The 24,048-nt window shown below is 29.2% G+C and overlaps 1 protein-coding gene and 1 long non-coding RNA gene across 2 annotated transcripts; one reads left to right on the plus strand and one right to left on the minus strand.

Moving 5' to 3' along the window:
• Nucleotides 1–256: 256 nt before the first annotated feature.
• On the minus strand, nt 257–10,887 carry LOC142320483 (uncharacterized). The gene is made up of 2 exons (XR_012755404.1): nt 10,665–10,887; nt 257–2,208 (listed from the first exon to the last, which is right to left on the minus strand). It is a non-coding gene; the product is annotated as an uncharacterized LOC142320483 (long non-coding RNA).
• Nucleotides 10,888–11,416: 529 nt separating this feature from the next.
• On the plus strand, nt 11,417–11,907 carry ox (ubiquinol-cytochrome C reductase complex subunit oxen). The gene has a single exon (XM_075358317.1). The coding sequence runs from the start codon at nt 11,525–11,527 to the stop codon at nt 11,705–11,707; it is 183 nt and encodes a 60-aa protein (XP_075214432.1). The 5' UTR covers nt 11,417–11,524; the 3' UTR covers nt 11,708–11,907.
• The last annotated feature ends 12,141 nt before the right edge of the window (nt 11,908–24,048 follow it).

Here is a 24,048-nt window from a genome sequence, read left to right on the forward strand (position 1 = left end):
TTTCACCGTATCAAATCAATTATATCAAAAAAACTCCAACTAATCAAAACATTTACTGAAGGCTGTTATTAAAAAAAAAATTATATACTTTTTTTTAATATAAAAATAATTTCTTTATAAACCTAAATCACCAATACTATTCCGCAAAAACACTAACATCTGTGAAATTGTCATGTATAAAGTTATAAAAATGTATGCAGATTTTAATGTATACATACTTTCAGAGAACACAACAAGGGAAGTAAATAAGACAAGATTAGGCTAAAATAACATTTAATTTTCCATGAAGAATATAAAATACAATGTATGACAATAATAATAACAATAAAAATTATTTTACACAATTAAAGTCTTTAATCAACACATTACACTATAATATATTATCTACTAAACAGATTATGTTAGATAGAGTCTACTGATAATTAAGACATTGTCACCTTTATGTTATCATTATTACTGCCAGTGCAATAATTAATTTAAAAATTCTGATGCAGACAGAAGATAAATTGACAAGTAGTATTTATCATTTAAAAAAAAAGTATTATCACTTTTAATAATCTCAGATACAAGATTTTTACATAAATGGCAACAACATTTTATTCCATTGCTCCATAGATGAACAAACAGTGCCAATAAAATTTTAAGAATTAAATTATTAAGTAAATATTTTTTATATATTATCAATCAATCTTCTGTCAGCCCACAAATTACAATAAAATTATAGACAAATTATAAACACAATAAGTTAGCAGCTAAATTACAAAAATGTTATGAGTAATTAAAAAACAAATTATTTAAAACAACAAATCTCTACATTTTATTTTTTAAACTGTACAACAGCTATTTTTTTTTGTAAGGTTGCACATTGTATTAGAATAAATTAATAAAATAATTTCTTTGAATTATAAGTAAATGAATATTAAACAGTAAAAATAAAGATCAAAAGTAAATATTAGACATAGGTTACAAAATCTTTAATGTAAAACAATATATGAACATGAACATAGAGTATTTAAATTATATATCTATATAAAAGAAAAATATAGGTGATAGTGTTATATGGAGATAATGTTAATTAGAGTTACACATTTTTGCAGGTCATAAAATATTACTAGAATATATTCCAGGCCATTTATCTCGCAAACTATGGAAAAGGGCATAAAAATGACTTTACACTATTGCTTAACTATCTTTGATAGTTAGCTGGTTAGCCGGTCATACATGTGAGACTACTTTAATGTAAAATTTTCTGCTCTTTTCATTGGTGGGGTCAAAAATACATCATTCTATTCAAAAAAGGGTGTTAACCTTGGAATAACGGTCATGGTCAAGTTTAAGGTCACCATGAGGTGTCCCCCCCCTCTGATCTGAGTAACTTTTGTTTAGGTCATTTTTTTGTATTGTACATAGTTTACAGGAAAATCGCCTGGGATGATTAATGAAATACAAATAAAATAACGATAAAAATAATTTTAATAGCAGATAAACTATTACAAACTAAATATTTTTAGAACATACTTTCTTATTAATACATATGCTACATTAATGAAACAGGGATTAATTGAAAGTAATACCTGCAAAATACTAGACTGTTAAAAAAATAAATAAATAAAAACTGGGAGGTTAGATTTGTTTGACACATTGAAGCTGTAAATTTGTCACTGTGACAGTAATTACATTAGCTTTTTGAGTTTCATTTTTTAAAAAAAGATTAGTTTTGTCTTATACATTAGATGAAACAATTCCAATGATAACATATTAATATTATCTAATAATAACATTTTTCTTTTTCGGTCACATGATTCAAAATTAATGGATGAATCATTATTTCAGATTTATAAGAATTATTACAAATTCTTTCCAAATTTCTTGAATTACAGGAAATGTTTAAGCATTTTCAGACTGAAACATTGAAATATCTTTGGCATTAAACTCAGTTGAACTCGTATGAAATTCAAATCTATTATAACATCATAAGAGTTTTATACTGAATTCCAATGAAAATTTAATCAAATATCTATTTTTCTGAGAGTTGAATGCCATTCATGGCTCTAAGTTTTAACTTTACTTGTTAAAAAGTAACACAAAAACCTTTTAAATTTTTTTTAAACCTTTAATTTTTTTTTTAGTCATGCATCATTATCATTGTCAGAATAAAGTACTTTTCAGAGTAACCAATTGAGGCAGAATCTGAATATTCATCAATACCTGAAATAAATCAAATAAACACTTCATCAATTTCTAAATTGTCATGCTCTACATGCTTAATTCTTCTTAACTATACCAAAGGTTAACTTTTTTTTTCTTGGAAAAAATAAATTTATTATTAGCTCAAGATTATCTTTACTATTTCCAACCATTTTCTGAAATATTTGAACATTTTCTAAGAAATTCTTTTAATTTAAAAAATAATCTAATATTAATTGAAAATAATAAAAAAAGCATGAAAAAATCCATTAAAATTTCCTGAAACTAAAAATAAATTTAAAAGAATGGAATTCCAAAACTTTCATCACTCAATGAAGTAGCTTGAATAAAATTTACTTTTTTTGATGAATAAAAAAAACAAAGTACTGATTACAGGTAGATAGAATGAAACCTACATACCTATCTTTCAACTAGTCTATTATTTTAGTATTATTGAAATATCAGTAACTAACAAGAATATTGTTTTAAATTACTTGCTGCAAGATATATAGTTATGCATCACTAAAAATTTTCAATTCACATAAGTAGACCAACTCTTTTTATAATATTTCATTATTTATTTATTTATATTATAAACTGTTATTTATAAAAGAAATTATTTAGAATTTGTGTTAAATGAATACATAAATAAATTAAGTGATTAGGATTGATGGACCAATGGAGAGCATTGGTCCATTGAGCAATATAAAGGACCCGAGTATAGCAACTCATGTCTGAGTGCTCTGTCCCCAATCAAGTATATTCTGTCTTAGTGGTTAGTATGAATAGAACTTACTTTCCCTAAATTCTCTTTTTTATGACTTTCTTCATTCTGATGTGGTTAATAACTTTTAGTGAGCGATTATTGTTCTGATTATTTCTTTGTCATACAATCAATCAGTTGGAGTAAATTACCATTCCTTATGCATTGTCAAGTTAATAATATTTATTTTCCCACTTCATTTTTCTTTTTATTATTTGTATTAATATTATATTTGTGCTTGTTGATTTCCATGTTGAAGAAGTAAATCTCTGATATTGTTATAAAAAATCTCACTTATGCATGATTCTGTATAAATCTGGACAATCTTAGCATTTTTCACAGGTTATAAAATTCATCTCATTTAGAAAAAAAAACTGATTATTAACTAGTTAGTTGTTGCCAAGATGGAAAAATAATATTCTGTTTTATTAAATTTTTTTGTTTGTATCACTTAACATTATTTCTTTCTTTTTTATAATATATACTACATTAGTATTGTATAGTGCAATATGATGGAACCCATAAATTGAAATACTCTGTTTTTTGTTTTTGTGATAAAGTCTTTAAACGCATTACCAGATCTTTTCAAACTTGAGTAAAATTACAAGTCTGGATATAAGTGAACTTTCTGATCAAACATAAATTACAAAATAACAAGCAAGGACATTTTGGAGGTTAAGATATGGAATTACAATGATATTGAAAACCCCCCAAAAAATTAAATATAAATAAATGATATTTTACTTATTAGTTCATTGAGTTTTTAATTTTTTCATTTCAGTTGGCATCAACTGTACGACCATTATTTATTAAAAAATGCAAAGTATTTTTTTAAATTTGATAATCTAAGAGAACTTTTTTCAGAGAGTAGTTTGGGCCAATGATATTTAATATTATATATCAGTGGTTAAATTATATGAAAAGTTTTATTTTTATCTTATTTAAAACATGTTAAGATCAATATTTCTATACATTTTTTTTTCAATTACGCAAAAAGGTCCAAATACATAATTTTTCATTAAACTATACCAAACAATTTTAGATACTGCATTTCCTCAAAATGTGTGTCTAGGTATTGTATGCATTTTCAGTTTCCTACATTCATGAATTGTATCTATTACTTATAACACAATACATTCATTGAACTCAAAAATAGTTTTATCTATAAAAATACCATTCATACATTATTTATTTTCATTGATTTTACCTGAAATTACAATAGCAAACTGTTAAAATATTTTGTTCAATTACTTTGATTTCTTGTAATAATCAATCTACAAACATGCATGTGAAACCTTTAATTATACAAATTTATGAGTTAAATAAGATTGTCTAGTTTTTAACATTTCTTCCGATACAGATTTTTTTTGTGTTATGACAATGTTATCTTAAATCTGTTGTAACGTTGTCATATAAATTAGTTGCTTTTCTTTAACTTGCAATGGTATTTTTCATGTTTGTCCTCAGATTTTGCATTCTTAACTTAACATACTTAATTTCATCTATAGCCAATGTCAGGCATTGCCTATAGATTAAATTTTGTACAGTTACTAAGGTCGGTCGGGTGACAATAGAATATTCCACCATTACTTTTACAAACATCCACCTGTAAGAGGATAAATTAAGGGTGCAGGTGTAAAAAATTACAAAATTTAAAAAATGGCTATGTGCTGTTTTTGGGGTCGCAGATGACAAATCTGATAGCTGTTTGACATTAAAAAAATGACAAAAACTTGGTACAGGAGTTTTTGTACTTTTGAATTTGACATTTTATCATCATCATCATATATATATACACATACAGATGATTTTTGGCAGGCAGTATGTTGATGTTGAGACACAGCTCCTGATGATTCACTCAGCTCTGTGATAGTTCTTTATGTATGATGTTTCCTTAAGATGTGATATTTTTTTAAGTTCCATAGCCCCTGGCGAAAATTGTAATAGTTAATTAAGTAAATGAAATAAAAACTTCACTATGCAAAAACTCTACTATTTCGTTACTTTGTATAGTAACTGTTTGATTAAAAATTTGTTTGATATTTTATAAATATATTAGAAATTTCAATATATGATGTTATCTTTTGAAATCCAAATTAACCTACTAATTAAACTCATGCAGTGCATGATAATAATTCTATTAAAGTATGACAAAAGTATAAAGCAAGCTTTTAAAAATGTTTGTAATATTATTTTTATGAGATTGGTTTTGCCATATGTATGTGAAAGTATAAGATGAATTTAAGTAACTAAAGTTTTCAGCAGGTATAGAATAGAACAAATGGTACTTTCTACTAAAAAATAAATACATTTCCTAACCACAAATGTACTTATTCAACACAATACTTATAGCTAAGATGAAAAACTAGTTATACAAACTGTAGGAGTGGAGATAATAGTACATAAAACTGCCAATTAATTTTTCAAAATATCATTAATGCTATATGCATTATTGAAAGTCAATTGTTGTTTTATGATAAATTAATTACCAAGAAAAAGTTTTAATAAAATTAACTAATTTGCCCACCATGTTTCCTGGGGCTCGACCTTCTGCTCTACTCAAGGAAATATAGTACACAGTGTGAAACAAGACAGACCTTTGTTTGCTGAATAATGGATCTCACACATTCATGTCTTTATCATCTGGTACTATGTCTAACATCGATCTCTCCATATGCTCACCAAATTTATTCCCTCATCTTGATTGGTCTGTTTTGTGATGACTTTCACGGCAGTGACCAAAAACCAATTATCATTGGTTTCGGTGTGGACCACAAGATTAAGAGAAGGCCACGGAAGTGGATTCTTGAAAGGGCAGATTGGGATGGATATCATAAACCCTTCCAATCACAGTATGACGACAGTGCGGACATCCTAGAGCAATTTTCCTCTTTTACATCCATGATACTTGAAACTGCCAGCAGATATACCCCAAAAACATCGGGTAATCCTAAACATCCTTCTGTTCCATGGTGGAATGATGATTGCAAATGTGCTATTAAGAATCGATGGCGAGCACTACGCAAATTTAATAATAAACCTACAACTGAATATTTAAATTTGTACCGCAGGGCTAGAGCGGTATGCCGTTGGGTCTTCTTGAACGCTAAGAGGAATTCATGGATGAAATATGTGAACACCATCTCGCGTACTACTCCCACGTCTACTGTGTGGAAAAAAAGTCATGCAATTTTCAGATCGCCAAGGCAATCTATTCTCGGTCTCATTGATGAAGGAGAACTCCTTTCATCATCTTCGGCTGTAACAAATACTTTAGCAAAATTTTTCCGCTCTGTGTCTCTCACTTCATCATATAGTAACGACTTTCAGAGGTACAAAGCACAGATAGAAATATTGGTGATTCAGTTGGTGAATTGAACACTCCATTCTTATTTAAAGAATTGTTGCATGTACTTAAGAACTCATGTGACATTTCCCCTGGATCAGACAACGTTCGCCTTTGTATGCTTTCACACCTTCCTAACTCAGCCCTTCAACATCTTTTGAATATTTACAATGGTTTATTCTCCGAACAAGTCTTTCCGCCAGGCTGGTCAGAAGCATTTATTATACCAGTACTAAAGCCTGGTAAAGACAAAACCAATATCTCAAGGTACCACCCTATTTCTTTAACAAGCATGTTGTGTAAAATAATGGAGAGAGTGGTAAACCGCAGGCTTACATGGTACTTGGAAAAACATGGCTTTCTTTCTTCGGAACAGTGTGGTTTCCGACAGGGAAAAACTTCCATTGACCATTTAGTGTCAATGGAGACAGCCATACAAAACGCCTTCCTGAACCGCCAACAACTTGTTGCTATCTTCTTCGATATAAAAAAGGCGTATGACACAGCCTGGCGACATGGTATTCTTAACACTGTCAAGAGATGGGGAATCAAGGGCAATATGCTTGCTTTATCCGGGGATTCTTAAATCACTGAACATTTCGTGTTCATGTATATGATTTACTTTCAGACAGCGTCATCTCCGAAAATGGAGTATCTCAAGGTAGTGTATTAAGTGCCACCTTGTTTTCTGTAGCCATAAACAGCATTACCAATTGTCTACAGCCTCTTGTCTCATGTTCTCTGTTTGTTGACGATTTTGTTGTTTAAATTGCGAGCCGCTCAATACCCACTGCAGAGCGACTGCTACAGAACACTATATTTCACCTTGAGGCTTGATCCAGAACTACTGGTTTCACATTTTCATCCGACAGAAAGAAATGTGTAGTCTTTTCTCGGCTATGGAACCCTTCTATTCCGCAAGTTTTTCTGAACAGAGAGCTTATTGCTGTCTTTCCTTACGTCGAGTTTCTAGGTTTGCTTTTTGATAGCCGTCTTACTTGGTTCAAACATATAAAGGAATTGAGGACAGAATGTTCCAAACTTTCTAAGGACCGATTGGTGTTGAGCCGATCGGTCATATATGTTACGTTTTTACTATTCCCTTGTTCATTCCCATTTAGATTATAACTATAATCTATAACCGTGCCTACTCTTCAGCTCGTCAAACCGTGCTTAAAATGCTGTACATCAGGCTTTTCTTCGGCTTGCCATAGGTGCGTTTAGATCAAGCCCTATTGCAAGCTTACTTGTAGACTGTGGCGAGCCATTACTTTGGGATAGACAAGACCAGCTTTTGTTATCTTATTTTGCCCGTCTCAAAGGACAGCCAAATCACCCGGCTTTTGACCCCGTTCTTAGGAATCCTAATTTAAGGATGTATGAGGACCGTCCATGCTGTACTGCGCCTGTGGGTGTTCGTACCCGACGCCTGTTGCAGCATATAAATGTTGACACTCCCTCGTTCTTTCCATCATGCTCGTGCTCAAATCCTCTGTGGAGAATAAACCTTTTAAATTTTACATTTGACCTTACAACATACGATAAACAATCAACACCACCTACTGTTTTCCGGCAAATGTTTTAGTATATTTTCACCAAGACAAACCCAGATGGGATGAAACAAGAAGACACCGCTGGTTGTGCTTTTGTTGTCAATGAAAGAACTTATATGTTTGGCCTACCCGGTATTATGAGTGTATTCACCGCTGAACTACTCGTTATAAATAGGGCTCTAAATATCGTTAACCCTAAATATAGAAACATTCTTATTTGCAGTGACTCTTGTAGTGCTCTCCAGACATTACAAAACTTTTATTCCAAACATCCTGTTGTCATTGAAATTTATGATGCAATCGCTGATTTAGGTAATTACAACACAGAAGTAAGTTTTTGCTGGGTCCCTAGCCACATAGGGATTCTAGGTAACGAAAGAACAGATTATGCTGCTAAAGAAGCGTGTGTTCAACCTCCTTTCACCACCCGAGTTACTACCTTTGATTTTATCAATCGTGTAAAACAATCACTGAGAGCAAGGTGGCAAAGTGACTGGGCGACTACAGTCGATAATAAACTTTGACGGACTAAAGATTTAGTGTTGCCATGGGGCTCCTCTTGCAGAAAATCTCATCGTGAGGAAGTGATCCTCTGCCGGTTACAGATAGGACATACGAGGATCACACACGAATACCTAATTTCAGGAGAAGTCCCACCCCTATGCACACGATGCAACTATGCGGCGTTGCGTTGTAAGTTTAATCTACCTAGAAACATCCGTGATATCTTGTACAATAATAATGAAATTTTGGACTGGATGTTTCTGTTTTTGCATAGTACCAGGTTACTGCAAAAAATTTAATATTATCATATACATTTTTATGCTAGAAGAGTTGTTGATAATTTTTAACCTTTACTTTCAATTTTTTTTTTTTTTGGTTCTATGTCTTTAATTTTATTATCCGAGAAGGGAGCATTTTGCACAACCCATCGGAATTAGGTAAGTTTTATATAGTTTCTTTATTCGATTATTTTAAATTTTATATTTTAAAGACTTCATCTGCGGTATTAGTTTTGAGTTTTATTTTACCTTCTTGACTCTTGTTTTAATAAATTTTTATTATATGATTAATATTAATTTTACACCTTATAAGTTTTATTATTTTGGAGTTATTTTACCCTTTTATTAATAAAATTCCGAGTGATGATAATGCCCAGGCGTTTTTTGCTCACAAACAAAAAAATAAATAAATAAAAAATTTAAAAAAGTTATTAATTTTAATTTATTAGATTGATCAGTACAAAAAATACAGTACAGTCAATAAATTTTAGTTGCAAGTTATTTCAAATGTAAATATTAGGCCTTAATTAATTAGTAATTTTTATGTAACATAATATGAAAGTGTAGAATGCATCAGATTTGCTGAGAATATGGTATTGCTAGCATTAAGTATCAAGGTACAGGAATGCTGGAGAACTTTGGTATAAAAATCAATAATGAGAAAACTAAATGTATGACGATTGGAAGGATAAGAAAAGTGTAGCATTGTATGGAGTGAAGATGTGGACTTTATACGAGCAAGATGAGAAAAAATTAGAAGCTTTTGAAATGTGGTTCTGGAGGAAGATGGAAAGGGCAGAACAAGACAGTGGGAGAGGATAGATCACTAAGGCAGACTTTTAGAAATAGAAAAAGAAACTGGCCTGGACATGTGTTACTGAAGGACTGTTTGTTAAAGTTTGCCTTACAGGGTTCAGTGAATGGTAATAGAGGGAGAGAAAGATGAAGATGAGATACTGCTCAGTGACATTAAGGTAGAAAGAAGTTTGTTATTATTACCAAAATTAAGTTTCATATAACAACCTCTTCAGCAAAAAAGGGGAGATTGAAAGAAAATATGAAAAAATATTTGGCCTAAACAAACATGTAAAGAATGTAATAATGTGACTGTATTTGAGAATTGTATTCCATAGGGAGAAAAATTTAAGGAGGGAAAGTAGTTGAAGAATATGTTCTAAATATTCTTAGGTCATTTCTTTGTTAGACGATGTTCTAAGGATTGCAAACAATTTTTTTAAAAATTGCAAAATATACACATATATTCAGTGAAAACTGAAGATATGGGAAGGTATCATAAAAATTTGATAATTGGCTGGTGCAATAGCTATGTATTATATCACCAGGTAATATTGTAGCTGGTACTATAATATACATGGTCAAGTATTGTTTACTTTCAATTTATACAATAATACTTGTGTAACATTGTTCTAAATATTCACACCTGAAAGACTGTTGACCTACCCAGAGGTAGCCATTAATAAGTTTATATTGAAAATCAATTTTATCTATCCTTAATACTAGTTCAGTACAAATTTTAAATATAGAATGTAATAATATTACATCCTTTTTGAGAATTTTGCATTTTACTTCAGCAAATATTAAGTGTATATCTGACTAGATTTATTCTGATATTTAATAAACAAAAAATTTAAGATCTCAGGTTAGTATTTATAGATGCACCAAAGTTTCAAGAGAAAATCTAGTTATTTATTCCAAAAATAGCCATATCCACATCCATCATACCCATTTTTATACAAAACAGCATAACAGTTTTTTTACAAGAACATTTTTATGCTTCCAATATCATTTTTAATAAATAACACTGGGTGGCCATAAAAACTTTATGTAGGATATTCATTTTAAATTATAATGGACTGTTACATAAAATGCAAATCAAAATAAAAATAGCATAATAACAAAACACACTGATAACCATAGCAATTCAAAAATATATCTTCTAAATTGCACTGAGAACGACAATGAATGTATTCATTCAGAGTAACAAAGAGAACATACAAATACTACAAACAAACCTTCAACCTTTATAAATCACTTGTTAACATAGACGTAAACCACAACATGCAGTTTTACAAACATCATGTTGGTTTTCATGCATAGTATTTGAAAACCAACATCTTGAATATGAAATCAAACGCAAGGCAGATTAAGTATATTTATTCCATATTAAAGGGATCTCCTAACCAATTTAAAACGTTCACCATTAACAACAGTGTCACGCACGGTTAACTGCTTTGATCATATTAGCTCCCAAAGAATCTTACTGAAAAGATTCATTTCCACATAATTTCATTGTAGTTTTAAAAATAATTTGTAATATTAAAAAAAAAAGTTATTTCATCATACTGATTAACGCCTTTGAAATTGTTCTATTTTGTTTTGTATTGAATTTTTTGTACTTTAAAATATTTAGGTCACTGTTATTTTATACTATTATTATTTTATGTATTAATATCAAATTTAACAGCTTATTTTTGTTTTATTAATTTAGATTAAATTATGAAGCTACAATTATCTAGGTTATCTCATGGTTTTCTTATTCATTTCAGGTAACTAAGGGAGTTCCATGTTATATGTGGGGCAGATATTAGAATATTTATTTTATAAATTCTTAGTACTCCTTGTATCACTAACGAGGCTGCTTGAGATCACTGTAAAAAAATTAACACATTATGTTAGAGTAAATGAGTGCATTATTGTTTTGCAATAATATTCAGTATATTGTTGCTTTATATAATCTCTATGTTACCATAATAACGATTTCTTATTCTCTATGTTAACCTTTAAGTATCTGATTGTAGGTCGTGCTCGCAAAATTTTTGCTGTTGGGAATAGCTGCGTTTAAATTTTGGTGCTTGCATTTTTGACTTTCAAAATGTCTGCGCTGAACAATATTTATAATATAATATTTAGAAGATCGTCGACTTATGCTCTTACAATAATTGGAGCTTCATTTTTCTTCGAAAGGGCTTTTGATGTTGGTACGGAACACCTCTTTGAACAGATAAATAAAGGAAAAATGTGGAAACATATCAAACACAATTATACAGAAAAATAAATCTTAAGAATTCAGATTAATAGTTTTTTTTTTAGCTTGTTGATCTTAACATCTGTAAAGTGTGGAAAATGTATAATTTATTACTTCGTAGATACTGAAAATTAGTTTGCATTTAAGTACAATTTAAAAAATATTTTACTTGTAAATGTTCGTTATGTGTACAAAGTTAATTTCTAAATTATAAATTTATTACAATTTAATATGTGTGTTCTTTTATGTTCTATATTTATTTCCTTTAAATTAACTCATTGGTTATGGTAGTTCATCTGTGTGTTCAATGAAACTGTGATCTTAAATATAGTGGAGACATCTTTTGTGGAATACGTAGGTTTTAACCCGGTGTACTTGCACGTTAGGTATTGTTTGAACATTTTTTACTCCAATATAATTGCCAGAATCTGGATTTTAATTTATTTCCAAAATCAAATTGAATTTATTTTTATAATGTATTGCACATGTTTGTGGTAATTAAATTGCAGGGCTTTTTCCTGAGTTGGTTTTTTAAGGCCATAGTTATAATTTTAGCTTATTTTTCACAAGTATTAAGTTATATCCTTTTTCCAAATTTTGTGGTCTCATTTTAAGCTATTTTTATTATACATATTGTAAATGCACTTTTTTTAGCAACAGTTTTGAATTTAAATTTCTCATGTTAACTGCTAATTTATACTGACCATTGTGTGTGTGTATATATATATATCAAGAATAAGGGATTTAAATTATTAGCTTTTGATTTCTAATACAAGTATTTTGGTTGCAAAAATTCTAATATAAACACAGTTTCAGATAAACCATCTTATTGTACCAGGTAAAGCATGACTGTGAACAATTTGTTTTAAATGCATAAATCTGTTTCGATTGTTCTTGCGTATTGCTGATGCAAATAATTTTATTGTTTTAAAAGCAATTTTATAATTTAAATAATTTTTTGTTTCTAAACTTGAGATTTTATTAAGACTTTAAATTGTGTGGGCATTTTTCCATTGCATTGTAACCATTTTCAGGTAGTATGAATTTTATTAAATTATTTTCTTCATTTAATCAAACATTGTCTTTCAAGTGGTTTAGGGTCTCTGTTAAAAGTACTACAAAATCCCTTTTCTTTAATTTTTTTCTTATTCTTGCACTTTTCATTCTATTTCATGTTAAAAAATGTACATGCCCAACAATAAAAATATTTTATTTTTCATTGTTGCTAATCAAATTTATATGCTGTGATACTCATGTCATAATGCTTTCATCTTCTATGACTGGTGCTGCTGATTTTTACTTTAGCATAAGCTGAGGGTATTTTCTGGCCGTTATCATTTATATGATGTTATAGAAAGGAGTGTTAGGTTTATGTATTTAATTATGTCCATTTAATATATTTTTATGTATTTAATATTTGAATATGTTTTGTGATTAACATTTTTAAGGTGGTTATTATGTTGGTTACAATTATTTTTTGTAGCTTACTGAATTTTTATTCTTGTAGAGTTATAAACTTAACACCTCTAACTCTACAAGAATGTCCAGGGACATTGACAGTTGTTTTCCTTTTGTTCCGAAGACAAAATGCTGGATAATAAGTCTTCATTTTAAATGTACGAAGTATTTTCTCTTGAGTTGTCATTTATGTAAGTTAATGTAATGTATTCATTGATTATCTTAGTTTGGTATTTCATACATAGTGAGTCTGTGTCTATTAGGAATTTTATGATAGTTTGAGAAATTGGGAATGAGTATCTTTCAATGTATTGTCAATTAGTTTTTATAATTTTGAGGTCAAGAAAATAATTTATTTTGCTTTCAGGCTTAAATATGTTAATAAATGTTCAAACTTTCATGTGTACAATAAGATCTCATCTGTGTCAGTATTTCATTTTTGAGCATTTTTTTTTGTTAAAAAAAAATTGCTGACAATCTAATGGTAACCCTTTGATAATCAACATTAATTTTTAAGATTTCACAAGCAAAAAAAAAAATAATGGTAAAATACATATAGTAGACACTGTTAGGGTTCATTTTAATTATCACTGGCAGTCATTTACATCATATACATTATTTTTATTTTTATTGTTGTGATTATTAATATTTGCAGTGTATAATTTTTTTTGTAATTTGCCCAGAACAGCTGCATACACAGTTAATTATAAAACTACCTACTGAATATTATACTGCATAAATTTCATTCATTTTAATTTAATCACTGGCAGTCATTTACACCATGTACATTAATTTTATTTTTATCGTAGTGATGTTTTATATTTGTAGTGTATAATTTTTTTTTTGTAATTTGCCCAGAACAGCTATTTATAAAACTACCTATTGAATATTATACAGCATAAATTTCCTGCAGTAAGACGTAATTATAAATACAATTATAAAATTAATTAGAGATTGAGGTCATACTATTTTACAGTAATAAATTTCTGCATTATTGTGATTTATCATTTTCTTTGTTTTATATTACTGGCCACAATGAAAAGTTGTATGACACAAACCATAATTAAATTTGTTATATTGTCAGTAGAGTTGGTGAGAGTTAACATGAATAATTAAACACTCACCTTGGTCTTCATAGACAGTTATACTTGCCAATATTCATGTTAAAAATAATTGATTATTTTAGTCTTTTCTCCTGGAGATTTAACAATGTAGTTGTCCTTAGCGACACTTTATTGTTCTCTGTTTTTATGCCTTGGTATATTTCAATTTGATTGGGTTCAAATCTGAATGGTATTGAGGTAAATGCATTGCATATTTGCCAGTTCATTGATTTGGGAGGAAATAATTTGTGATTGGATAGTAAAATGTTGATTGTTGGAAGTGTCACTGATATACGAAAATTAAAAATAACAGATTATATTTGTGATTTAACCTTACCTTATAATTAATTTAATTGTAAGTTATTACAAAATTGGATAAATTGTAAGTAAAGCTGCAATTAAATTATGAAGAGTATTCTACAAATTAACTAGAACTAAATTACTAAAATAAAATTAATGATTTTGCTCAACTACAAAAATAAGTTTTTTTTTCTGCTCATAGCTCATATTGAATAACAAAAATTAACGTAAACAGATTTTTAACTTAACAGTTAAATTTACTTTTACAAAAATCGTGTTACACATGATTAACACATTTAAAAAGTTTGTCATTTTTTTTTATTATGTTACTGTCTAACAGGATGCCATAACTTACAGATACTCGGTTGTTGCTTCTTCACCTATCACCATATTATGTACCCATTTGAAGTCCAATAATATTTGCACACACAAATGAAACCTTCACTCTGTTTGCTGCATGGACTGGCTATGTAATGAACATCGTTACAAATTTCATTTATAAGCGATAAAATATTATATATTTAAAAAAGCACTAAAACATACAAATTTTGACTTTTTGAAGTCCAAATTTAAATTAGAATTGAAAAGTATTTTTATTTTAAGTAGATTCTTAGAAATTAGGTGGGGGCCATTCAAAATTACTTAAACGAAAAAACCATTTCAAGAAAACTGCATCATTATAAAAATAGAAAAAGAATACAGAGAAACAACAAAGTAAGTTTTCTAACTAATTTTGCTTGTGTGAAAATTTGAAAAATTAGAATGATTTCAAGGAGTATATCAATTATACTTGAATGATCCAAGAATACTAATTGTACTGGATAATGGTAACAAAAAGTACCTTCAAGAAGTGTACAAGATCATGTAATTATCAAAAATCTTATTATTAAAATTTCTACTGAAAAGATAACCAAACTGAAAATAATTATCAACTTGCTAACTCGCATATTTTATTATTTCACATCATAATTAATATTTTTATAAATACCTCTGTTTATATTTCAAAGTTGTAATTTGTATTAAGATACGCTAAATTAACTGTAAACAGTGTTATGAAGTCATAAACCGAATTTCATAATTGCAATATTTAAAAGTATTTGAGTAAATAAGATCTTCCTACACCCAAATTATATAATGAATTATTTTGAGTAGATAATTCATAACATTTATTTGCATTTCATGCATTAAAAAAAAAACATGCATATAATACTTATGCAGCCTAAAAAAAAGTTGTACTGAGAGTTATGTAATGAAGCCTGTATTGGAGCATGGTATGAAAAAATAAGCTGAAATTAATTATTTAAATAGTTTCTCATTTTTTGTTTTACTTGTTAATAATATTGATTTATTATTAACATTAGCAGCCTTCTTCATAGAATTATTATGTTATCCTTATTTTATGTTTTAGACTGTTGTGTATTTGATTATAGTTAAAAAGTGATAATAAATGTTTTAAATAAACTTGATTATCCTGTAATAAGCAAATTAAATTTGATTTGTCATGCATGTATCTATTCCCAGGAAGAATTTAAATCAAATCATCTGTTACCATTTATATAACACTGTTATCAAGAGGTAATATGGTTGAATGAGGGAGATATAATTGCCAATGTAGAATTGCTGATGATTTTGTCTAGAATCTCAACCCCTGTCTTTCGTTGTGGTACTCCTATTTATATTTCATTTTCTCAGTTTAGTAATAATGTAATTTTTCATTAAAACTTTCAAATTACAAGAAACCATCAAAGGAATTTCCTCTACAGAATAAAAAAAAAAAATTTATCACCTAAATCCACACATTTAAGTAAAGTAAATAACTGAATCAAAACACTGGATCTTTAGGTTCTACTAAATAATTAAAAATTACTTAAATCTCCATAAGTTCTTTTCAGTAGGAGCAAACCAAGGCAAAGAAAAGATTTAAAAAGAAAAAGAGAATAGATAAAATTAATTAAAATATATATATATTTTTTAATACATTAATAATAATAAAAAATAATAATAAAATTAGAATACCGAAGAAAATTAACATGATAAAGGAATTCAAATAACATCACAGAAAATGTGATTACTAATAATTTTGTCAAACAAATAAGACATAGAAAAAAATACAGTAAATACATATTATATATAGGCATTAATAATAATATTTGTTTTGCAATATATATAATTATATAAACATACTAATAACAATTATAATTAATTATAGTACAAGTTAAATAATTTTATAATTAAATAACTGTGACACATATTTAATACAATATTAATAAAAATGGAATATACAATTTAAAAATCGCTACAGTATTCTATAAACAACTTAATACTTTTTAAGTATTATTTTTAATATTTAAATATTTACAATAAAATTGATTAAAAAGTATTTAATTATTAATTTTTTAGTCATATCATTAATATGTATGTATATATAGATTTAAAGTGAGCACCATAAATTATTACACATACAACCATTTTCTTTTCTTTTTTTTTAATATTATTTTTATTCTTTTTTTTTATGAACCTGTACCCACCAGATTTTTTTTCAAAATTTTTAATTATTAAAGTATAAAAAATTATTAATTCAATAATTATTTTAGGAATTAATTACAATTAATGTGAACACTTTTTTCTTAACTATCATGAATAAGGATTTTCCTAACAATATTTTAGTTAAAAAAAAAATTACTCTTAGAATACTTGTAAACTCAGTTAAATAAAACAGAGAAATTATTTTTTTGTTTAAGATATATCATTTTCTGTTATGTTAATTTAGTGATATGTAAAAAGAGCTTTATAATTTATTCTGTGAAAAATTCTACCAGTTAATCTGTAAAAAAAAAGATGGATAAAACAGAAAGAAGGCAGAACACATGTTCAGGACTTCATCTCATCACTAGTTTATGGGTGGTGATCAACATAAACCTTAATTGATACATTACACTCATTTTTATTTCATGAAATAGCAGATAATGTACTTAGAATGTTAGGAAAAGCTGTTAAATCTATAGGCAGTGATTTCTGGTATTATTACCTGGTTTACATAAACCATGTAACAGACAGACCTAACTGTTTGTCAAAACTTTGCTTGAGTGAGCTATCCAAACATTTGAGAAATATTAGATTCAGTGGTACTGTCATCTGAGAACAGAGTATTATTAGCAGATTTATTAACAGCACTAATTTCACTAAAAAAAATTTGAAACTACATTTTTAATAACCTCCGTAGCAAAATCTGTACCTAATACAATTAAGGAAAATACGTAAATTGGGAATCCAAGCTAAAAAAATTGCAAATATATTATTAAAATACAAAAAAAAAAATAAATAAATGGAAGAAAATTATATATTTGTTCACTGATCAGTATGATAATAAATAAAAAATAAAACCACTTTCTTTCCTTCAAGATATTTTTTGAGTTATTATGTGGGTTAGTAGCGTTACAGGTAGTATTATTGATTAATGGCCCTTATCTTAAGAGTTTTAGTAACCACTTTGTTATGTGATCTATATTTTGTTTTTAAATTAAGTGTGGTTCCTATACTTGCCAAAGTTGTTTTCTGAACATATGTAATGTGGGTTTTACCTATATTTTTTTAAATGTCTATTTCTTCTAATTAGATTTTATATAGTCCTCAAAATATTGTTACAAGAGTAAGTGATTTCTTCAGACGAAATTATGGTAATGTATTAATATTGTGAAGTAGAAAAACAGTTCAAAGTAGAATATTATTAAAAATGTAATATAATCAATATAATATAATATAATCAATAAATATAATGTAATATAGTTGGTCTGACTTGATTAATATAAAAATATTTAGTGTAGTACTGACAGTAGCAGTACCACATATACAACAATGGTCAACATGATTTTTATCTCACGAGTACCAGTAGGTGTATTTAATGCGGTTTTTTATCCTGTTTTCAAATATGTATTCAGAATTACTCCATCATCCACATAATTTTTTAAAATATTTTTTCGTTCATTTGTCCATTGTCAAGTAAAAAGCTCCTACAGCATTGTAAATATGATGGGAACCAAATGAGCTAACTCAAAGGTAGCGTTACTACAGTTGTGCAGGTTCAGACGTGTATAGACATGTACAAACGTGATCTAGTGTAGGACACATTCATCATAATGATGCCAGTTGTGAGATAGTAATGAATCAATAAACACGTCATTGTAAGTGTTTTGTGTGTCTGAATTATTGTGTATTACATATTTACAACTTTATTTATTTTAATTAGTTGTTAGTTACAAAATGTCTAGAGTTTGTTTAAATCATCCTAACAATTTTTGTTATATATGTGATGAAATGACGCTCAAGTCCCAAAGACGAAACCTTACTCCATTAGCGAAAAAGTGTTATGAACTTTATTTTGGGAGTAAAATCAGAGACCAAACAAGGGCCTGGGCCCCACATATCTGTTGTTTATTGTGTTCTAGAGTTTTCACTGCATGGAAAAATGGCACACACTACATGCCATTTGCTATCCCTATGATTTGGAGGGAACCCAAAGATCACTCTTCTGACTGTTATTTCTTTTTAACAAACATTAAAGGAATTATGTCAAAATTAAAACATACAGTGGTGTACCCTAACTTGTAATCTGCAATGAGACCAGTTGTGAGGAACTGCCCATACCAAAGCCTCCAAAACATGTGACATTAAATGAAGAGAGCTCAGAGTCTGATGGAAGTAAGGAAGAAAAAGAAATAGATTCTGGTGATACAACTTTTGAACAAAGCAGTTCATCTGAGCCTCATTTACTGATCCAAGAAAATCTTAAAGATCTCATGAGATTTAGAATTATTCAAAAAAACAGTCTGAAATGCTTACTTCCTGGCTAAAAGGATGGAATCTTCTTCAAAAGAATAGAAAGATATGTACTTATTGTAATCATCATTCTGAATTTAAAGACTATTTTTCTGAAGAAAATGGCTTAGTGTTTTGTAGACATTTCTTCTCTTGGGAAAACACTTTGTAATAAACATAATCCAACAGAATGGTGCTTGTTCATTGATTCCTCTAAAGAAGTTTAAAAGCTGTGTTTCTGCATAATGGAAATAAATTCCAATCAGTAGAGTGAGCCCAAGTACTTTGGCTCACTCTACTAATATGAAAGAAACATATGAAAACTTTAAATTTACGTTACAAAAGCTACAATATGCAGTATATGAATGGAGTATTTGTGGTGATTTGAAGGTAGTTACACTTTAGGAATCGCTCATTCCTTAATAGAAAAATGTGAAACCTGACCCATTGTGTAATCCTAGAAATGTGTATCTACCTCAGTTACAAATCAAACTAGGATTAAAGAATTTTGTCAAGGCCATGGACAATAATCCTGGTTTCAAGTAATTAAAACAGAAGTTTCCTAAAATTAGTGATGTAAAAATGAAAGAAATATTTGTGAGTCCACAAACATCATCACTAATGCATGATGAAAATTTTGATGAACTACTGAATCCAATGGAGAAAGCAGCTTGGCAAGCATTCAAAAATGTTACTCAGAGATTTTTGGGGAATTGAAAGGCGGAAAATTACTGCGATATTGTCAATGATCTTAAAAAAATTTAGGTAGTAAAATGTCCTTAAAGAATACTTTCTGGACTCGCACCTAAATTTCTTCCCAGAAAAAATTGATGCAGTGAGTGTTGAGCATGGGGAACACTTTCATCAGGATATTTCAGCTACGGAAAAGAGGTATCAAGGCAAATGGAATCCTAATATGCTGGGCAGTTATTGTTGGACCATCAAGAGGGATACTCCACAGGCAAAATATAGCAGAAAATCATCATTTCTTACTTTCTAGGTGAGTCAAATGTTTGAATATTATGTAGTTAAGAATGCAGAAAATATTAAAATGTTTGAAATTATAAATGCTTGTCTCTCGGAAACCTTGTGTGATGGGGAAAACTGATATATTTGAATTCAGTAGAAAAAATACTATCAGGATCACATATTTTTCTTCCTGAGACAAAAAAAAATTCTTTTTAGTTGCCCAGTATAATCTTCAGTTGCATATGAAAGGAGTTTCTTTACTGGTTCAAGGCAGACACACCATTACCAACAGTACTACCTGCTACACCATTGCAGAAAAGGCTGCATTAGTAGTATCTTTTATAAGGTTTTTTCAAAGAACAGACAGACTAACGTTAAAAAGAAAGCTAAAAGCTACTTCTCAGAGGGTACCAATAATGAATAAAAGATGTCTTGTAGTTTCCAGCAATAAACATTAATAGAAAGAACTCATAATTTGATCACCTTGCTCATTTACTAAGGAGAGCAGATTACAAAATTAAATATAGTGATGCAGAGGACCTTCTCTTATTAAAATTGATGTATGAAACCTTCTGTTTAATGTTATACAACCCAGGTGTAAGACAGTTCTTTTTACCTAAATACTAGTGTATATAAAATTATAAATTCAACTTCATAATTATTTGTCATCAAAAATTAATACTGTATATGCTAACTGAATAGATTTCTCTTAAAATAAAAAAATAGCTGATAATATTTAAAATTCAGAAGTGATTTTTTTTCTTTATATTATATAGAAAGATTTTTTATAAGTACATTAAACAAAATTTTAATAAAGTTAGAATTATGAAAAAAAATAATAATTTTGAAGATAGTAATTTCAATCCCCTTTACTTGAAATTACAATTCATTACATCATAAAACATTAATTTCTTTTAAAAATAAAATACTGCACCCTCATACTTTTGCATTCACCTTAAGGGAAATTACTAAATATCCAGAAAATTCTATTTCTGTTTTTATTTCTATTTGAATACAAAATTATGTAAAAACAATGTTTACAAAAATAAACACAATGTTTTGTAAAAATTTTATACAAATATTTATAGCCAAGCTTTTTCAAAAAGCCTACAGGTTTATCATAGCTACTAAACAGAATAATTATTATTACTCGGCCTAATGATAAAGAGTTGTACCATAAAATACCCGCTGAATTTTTTTTGTCATATAATTATGTGGTTTACATAGTTGAGGAAATATAATAATTTAGTACAAGTTCTTGCATCAGAAAGGAAAATAAACACTTTTAGTTTTTGTTTTGTACTAGCAAATGTAACTATGAAATTAAAAAAAAATTCATCCTGATAACTGGTTTAGGAAAAATCACAAATATTTCACGTGTACCTAAAATGTACTTTAATTAGTAAAGCTAATGATATAATTTTGAAAACAATTAGTTATGAACACAGAAAGATAAAAACACAAAAAAATATACACAAATGGTTGTACTGAATTTGCTGAAAAGTGTAAATTTTATGTATATATGTATTGTTCAAAGTGCCAATAAATGTCAGTGGCAATATTAATGCTGTTATTTGAAAGATAAGAAATATATAGCGCATAGGAGGGACAACATTGCTCATATCCACAGCATACTTTAAGCTGCAAGTCCCTGGGTGGGTAAAATGAGCAATAATGCTGGCATAAAACACTTCAGTACGAACAAAAAAAGAAGCTCTTCTTAGATCTAAAAAAACTATGAAAAATGGTAAAAATTATGCAATGGAACATAGGTGGCCTTCACCACAAAAAATGACAGACATAAAAATGTCAACATCATTCTAATCAATGGCCAATATCACAGAAAAAAATGTGCAATACTACAAAACCAAGGGCTATAGCTTGTACCCCTTTATAAAGCTCAACAGATAGCAACTGGTATTTTAGTTCTAGTCAAGAGCAACATTGTTAAAGTTTTAATGAAAGCAAAATTTCCGAGATAGCGTAACTTAGAATGGATAAATCAACAAGAGTTAAAATTTTCTGTTTACACAGCTCGCTGAACAAAAAACTTGGAAATCAAATATACTGAATCTTCTACAGTTATAATGGGAGGTTTTAACAGCCTCACCGGCATTTGTGTAAACATTTTGAATGACAACTCCATTGACTTTATGTATACAGAAGAGGACCCTGGAACCTACAGTGTCCTTATTAACAGAAATATCAGCTTAACAAGAAATCCAAAAATAATAAACAAGAAGAACACAAGTAAAAAGAAATAGCCAAATACAACAATCAGTCTTCTCCAACTCTCTCAACTAGAGAACAGATAGAACACTAAAGAGCAAAATCAAAGGTCTCCCCTACGATACTTAAGAAGACACCTTTCAAAGGGAATTTACCATGGCAAAGCATATAATAAACTTTGGACTGGAAATGCAAATCTACCCTCACAGTGGACAAAGGCAGTGATTGTCCCATCCTCAAACCAGGAAAAAGAGAAAACATCCTCATACTGTCCTACTGCACTTACTTCTGTTATAGCTAAAATCTAAGAATGCATGATCACAAACAGAGTGAACTGGTACCTTGAGATATATTCACTTCAGACATAAGAGCAGGCCAGCTTCAGATGGAAAAGATCTACCTGGCATCAAATATTGAGGTTTATTCAGATGGTCAGGGAGGCTTTCAATGAAAGTGTGTTCACAGTTTTTATCAACCTCAAGGGAGCCTACAGCATTATAGAGGAATAAGCTCCTCCAAAAGTTAAATTACATGAAAGTGAGGAGAAATATGTTCTGCTGGATTTCAAGGTTCCTTCCTCAGTGAGGAACCCGGGTAAAATATGGAAATGAACACACAGCTTACAATCAAAAACTGGACTTCCAGGATGCCATTTGTACTACAATGCTCTTTAACATCTTCCTTTCTAAATCAAGAAAAAAAAATCAATGTAAGCATGTTCACTGATGATGTTATCTGGACTAAGGCAAGAAACAACCTAATATAACACACAATATTACAAGAAAGAATAAATCAGGCCCTGGCAATACTACAGAACAGACATCCAGGAACATGAAGCTGAACATGACAAAACTGCTTACCAGTTTTTCTCACTGAAACACCATAACCCACAATTCAGCCTTAAATGCAACCAGGAAATAGCCAAAAGTGAACTCACCAAATATCTTGGCATTATTTTAGTTAACAAACTGAGCTGGAAATAACACAGTAAACAAGTAGTAGAGAAGGCAAACAATAGAAGGAAATTACTTAAAAAGTTCTCCAGGGTTACTCGTGGTTGCACCCAAGACACATTAAACAAAAGATATCAGATTTATATCAAGCCAGTAATGACATGCAGAACCAAAGCACTGACCACTGCAAATAGGCCAACCTTTGAACAACAAGAGAGATGCCAAAATAACATGTGTAGGATCATCTATGGAGTTGTCAAAACTATCTCGATGGCAGTTATACAATTGTTTACGTGGAATCAGTCCATTGAAAGAGAAATGAATCTCCACATGGCAACTACGTGCGTAGGGCTGCAAGGATTGTCACAGAAATCATGACCAAACCACTAGGAACTAACATGCTTAAAACACAAAACCTTATCTCTCCTCATACTCGTACAGCTCAGCGATTGCCAATCTCCTCACTCTACAGAGCCAAACACCTTACCACCCCGTACAGTGGAGTTCCCTTCAATCAATTCAGATCTGTCATTGTCAGGATATA

Source organism: Lycorma delicatula, chromosome 2 (assembly GCF_047948215.1).
Source record: "Lycorma delicatula isolate Av1 chromosome 2, ASM4794821v1, whole genome shotgun sequence".
Lineage (NCBI taxonomy): Eukaryota > Metazoa > Arthropoda > Insecta > Hemiptera > Fulgoridae > Lycorma > Lycorma delicatula.

What these genes read in the sequence shown, in the direction of transcription:
- ox (XM_075358317.1), top strand. Translation starts at nt 11,525, where the DNA reads ATGTCTGCGCTGAACAATATTTATAATATAATATTTAGAAGATCGTCG.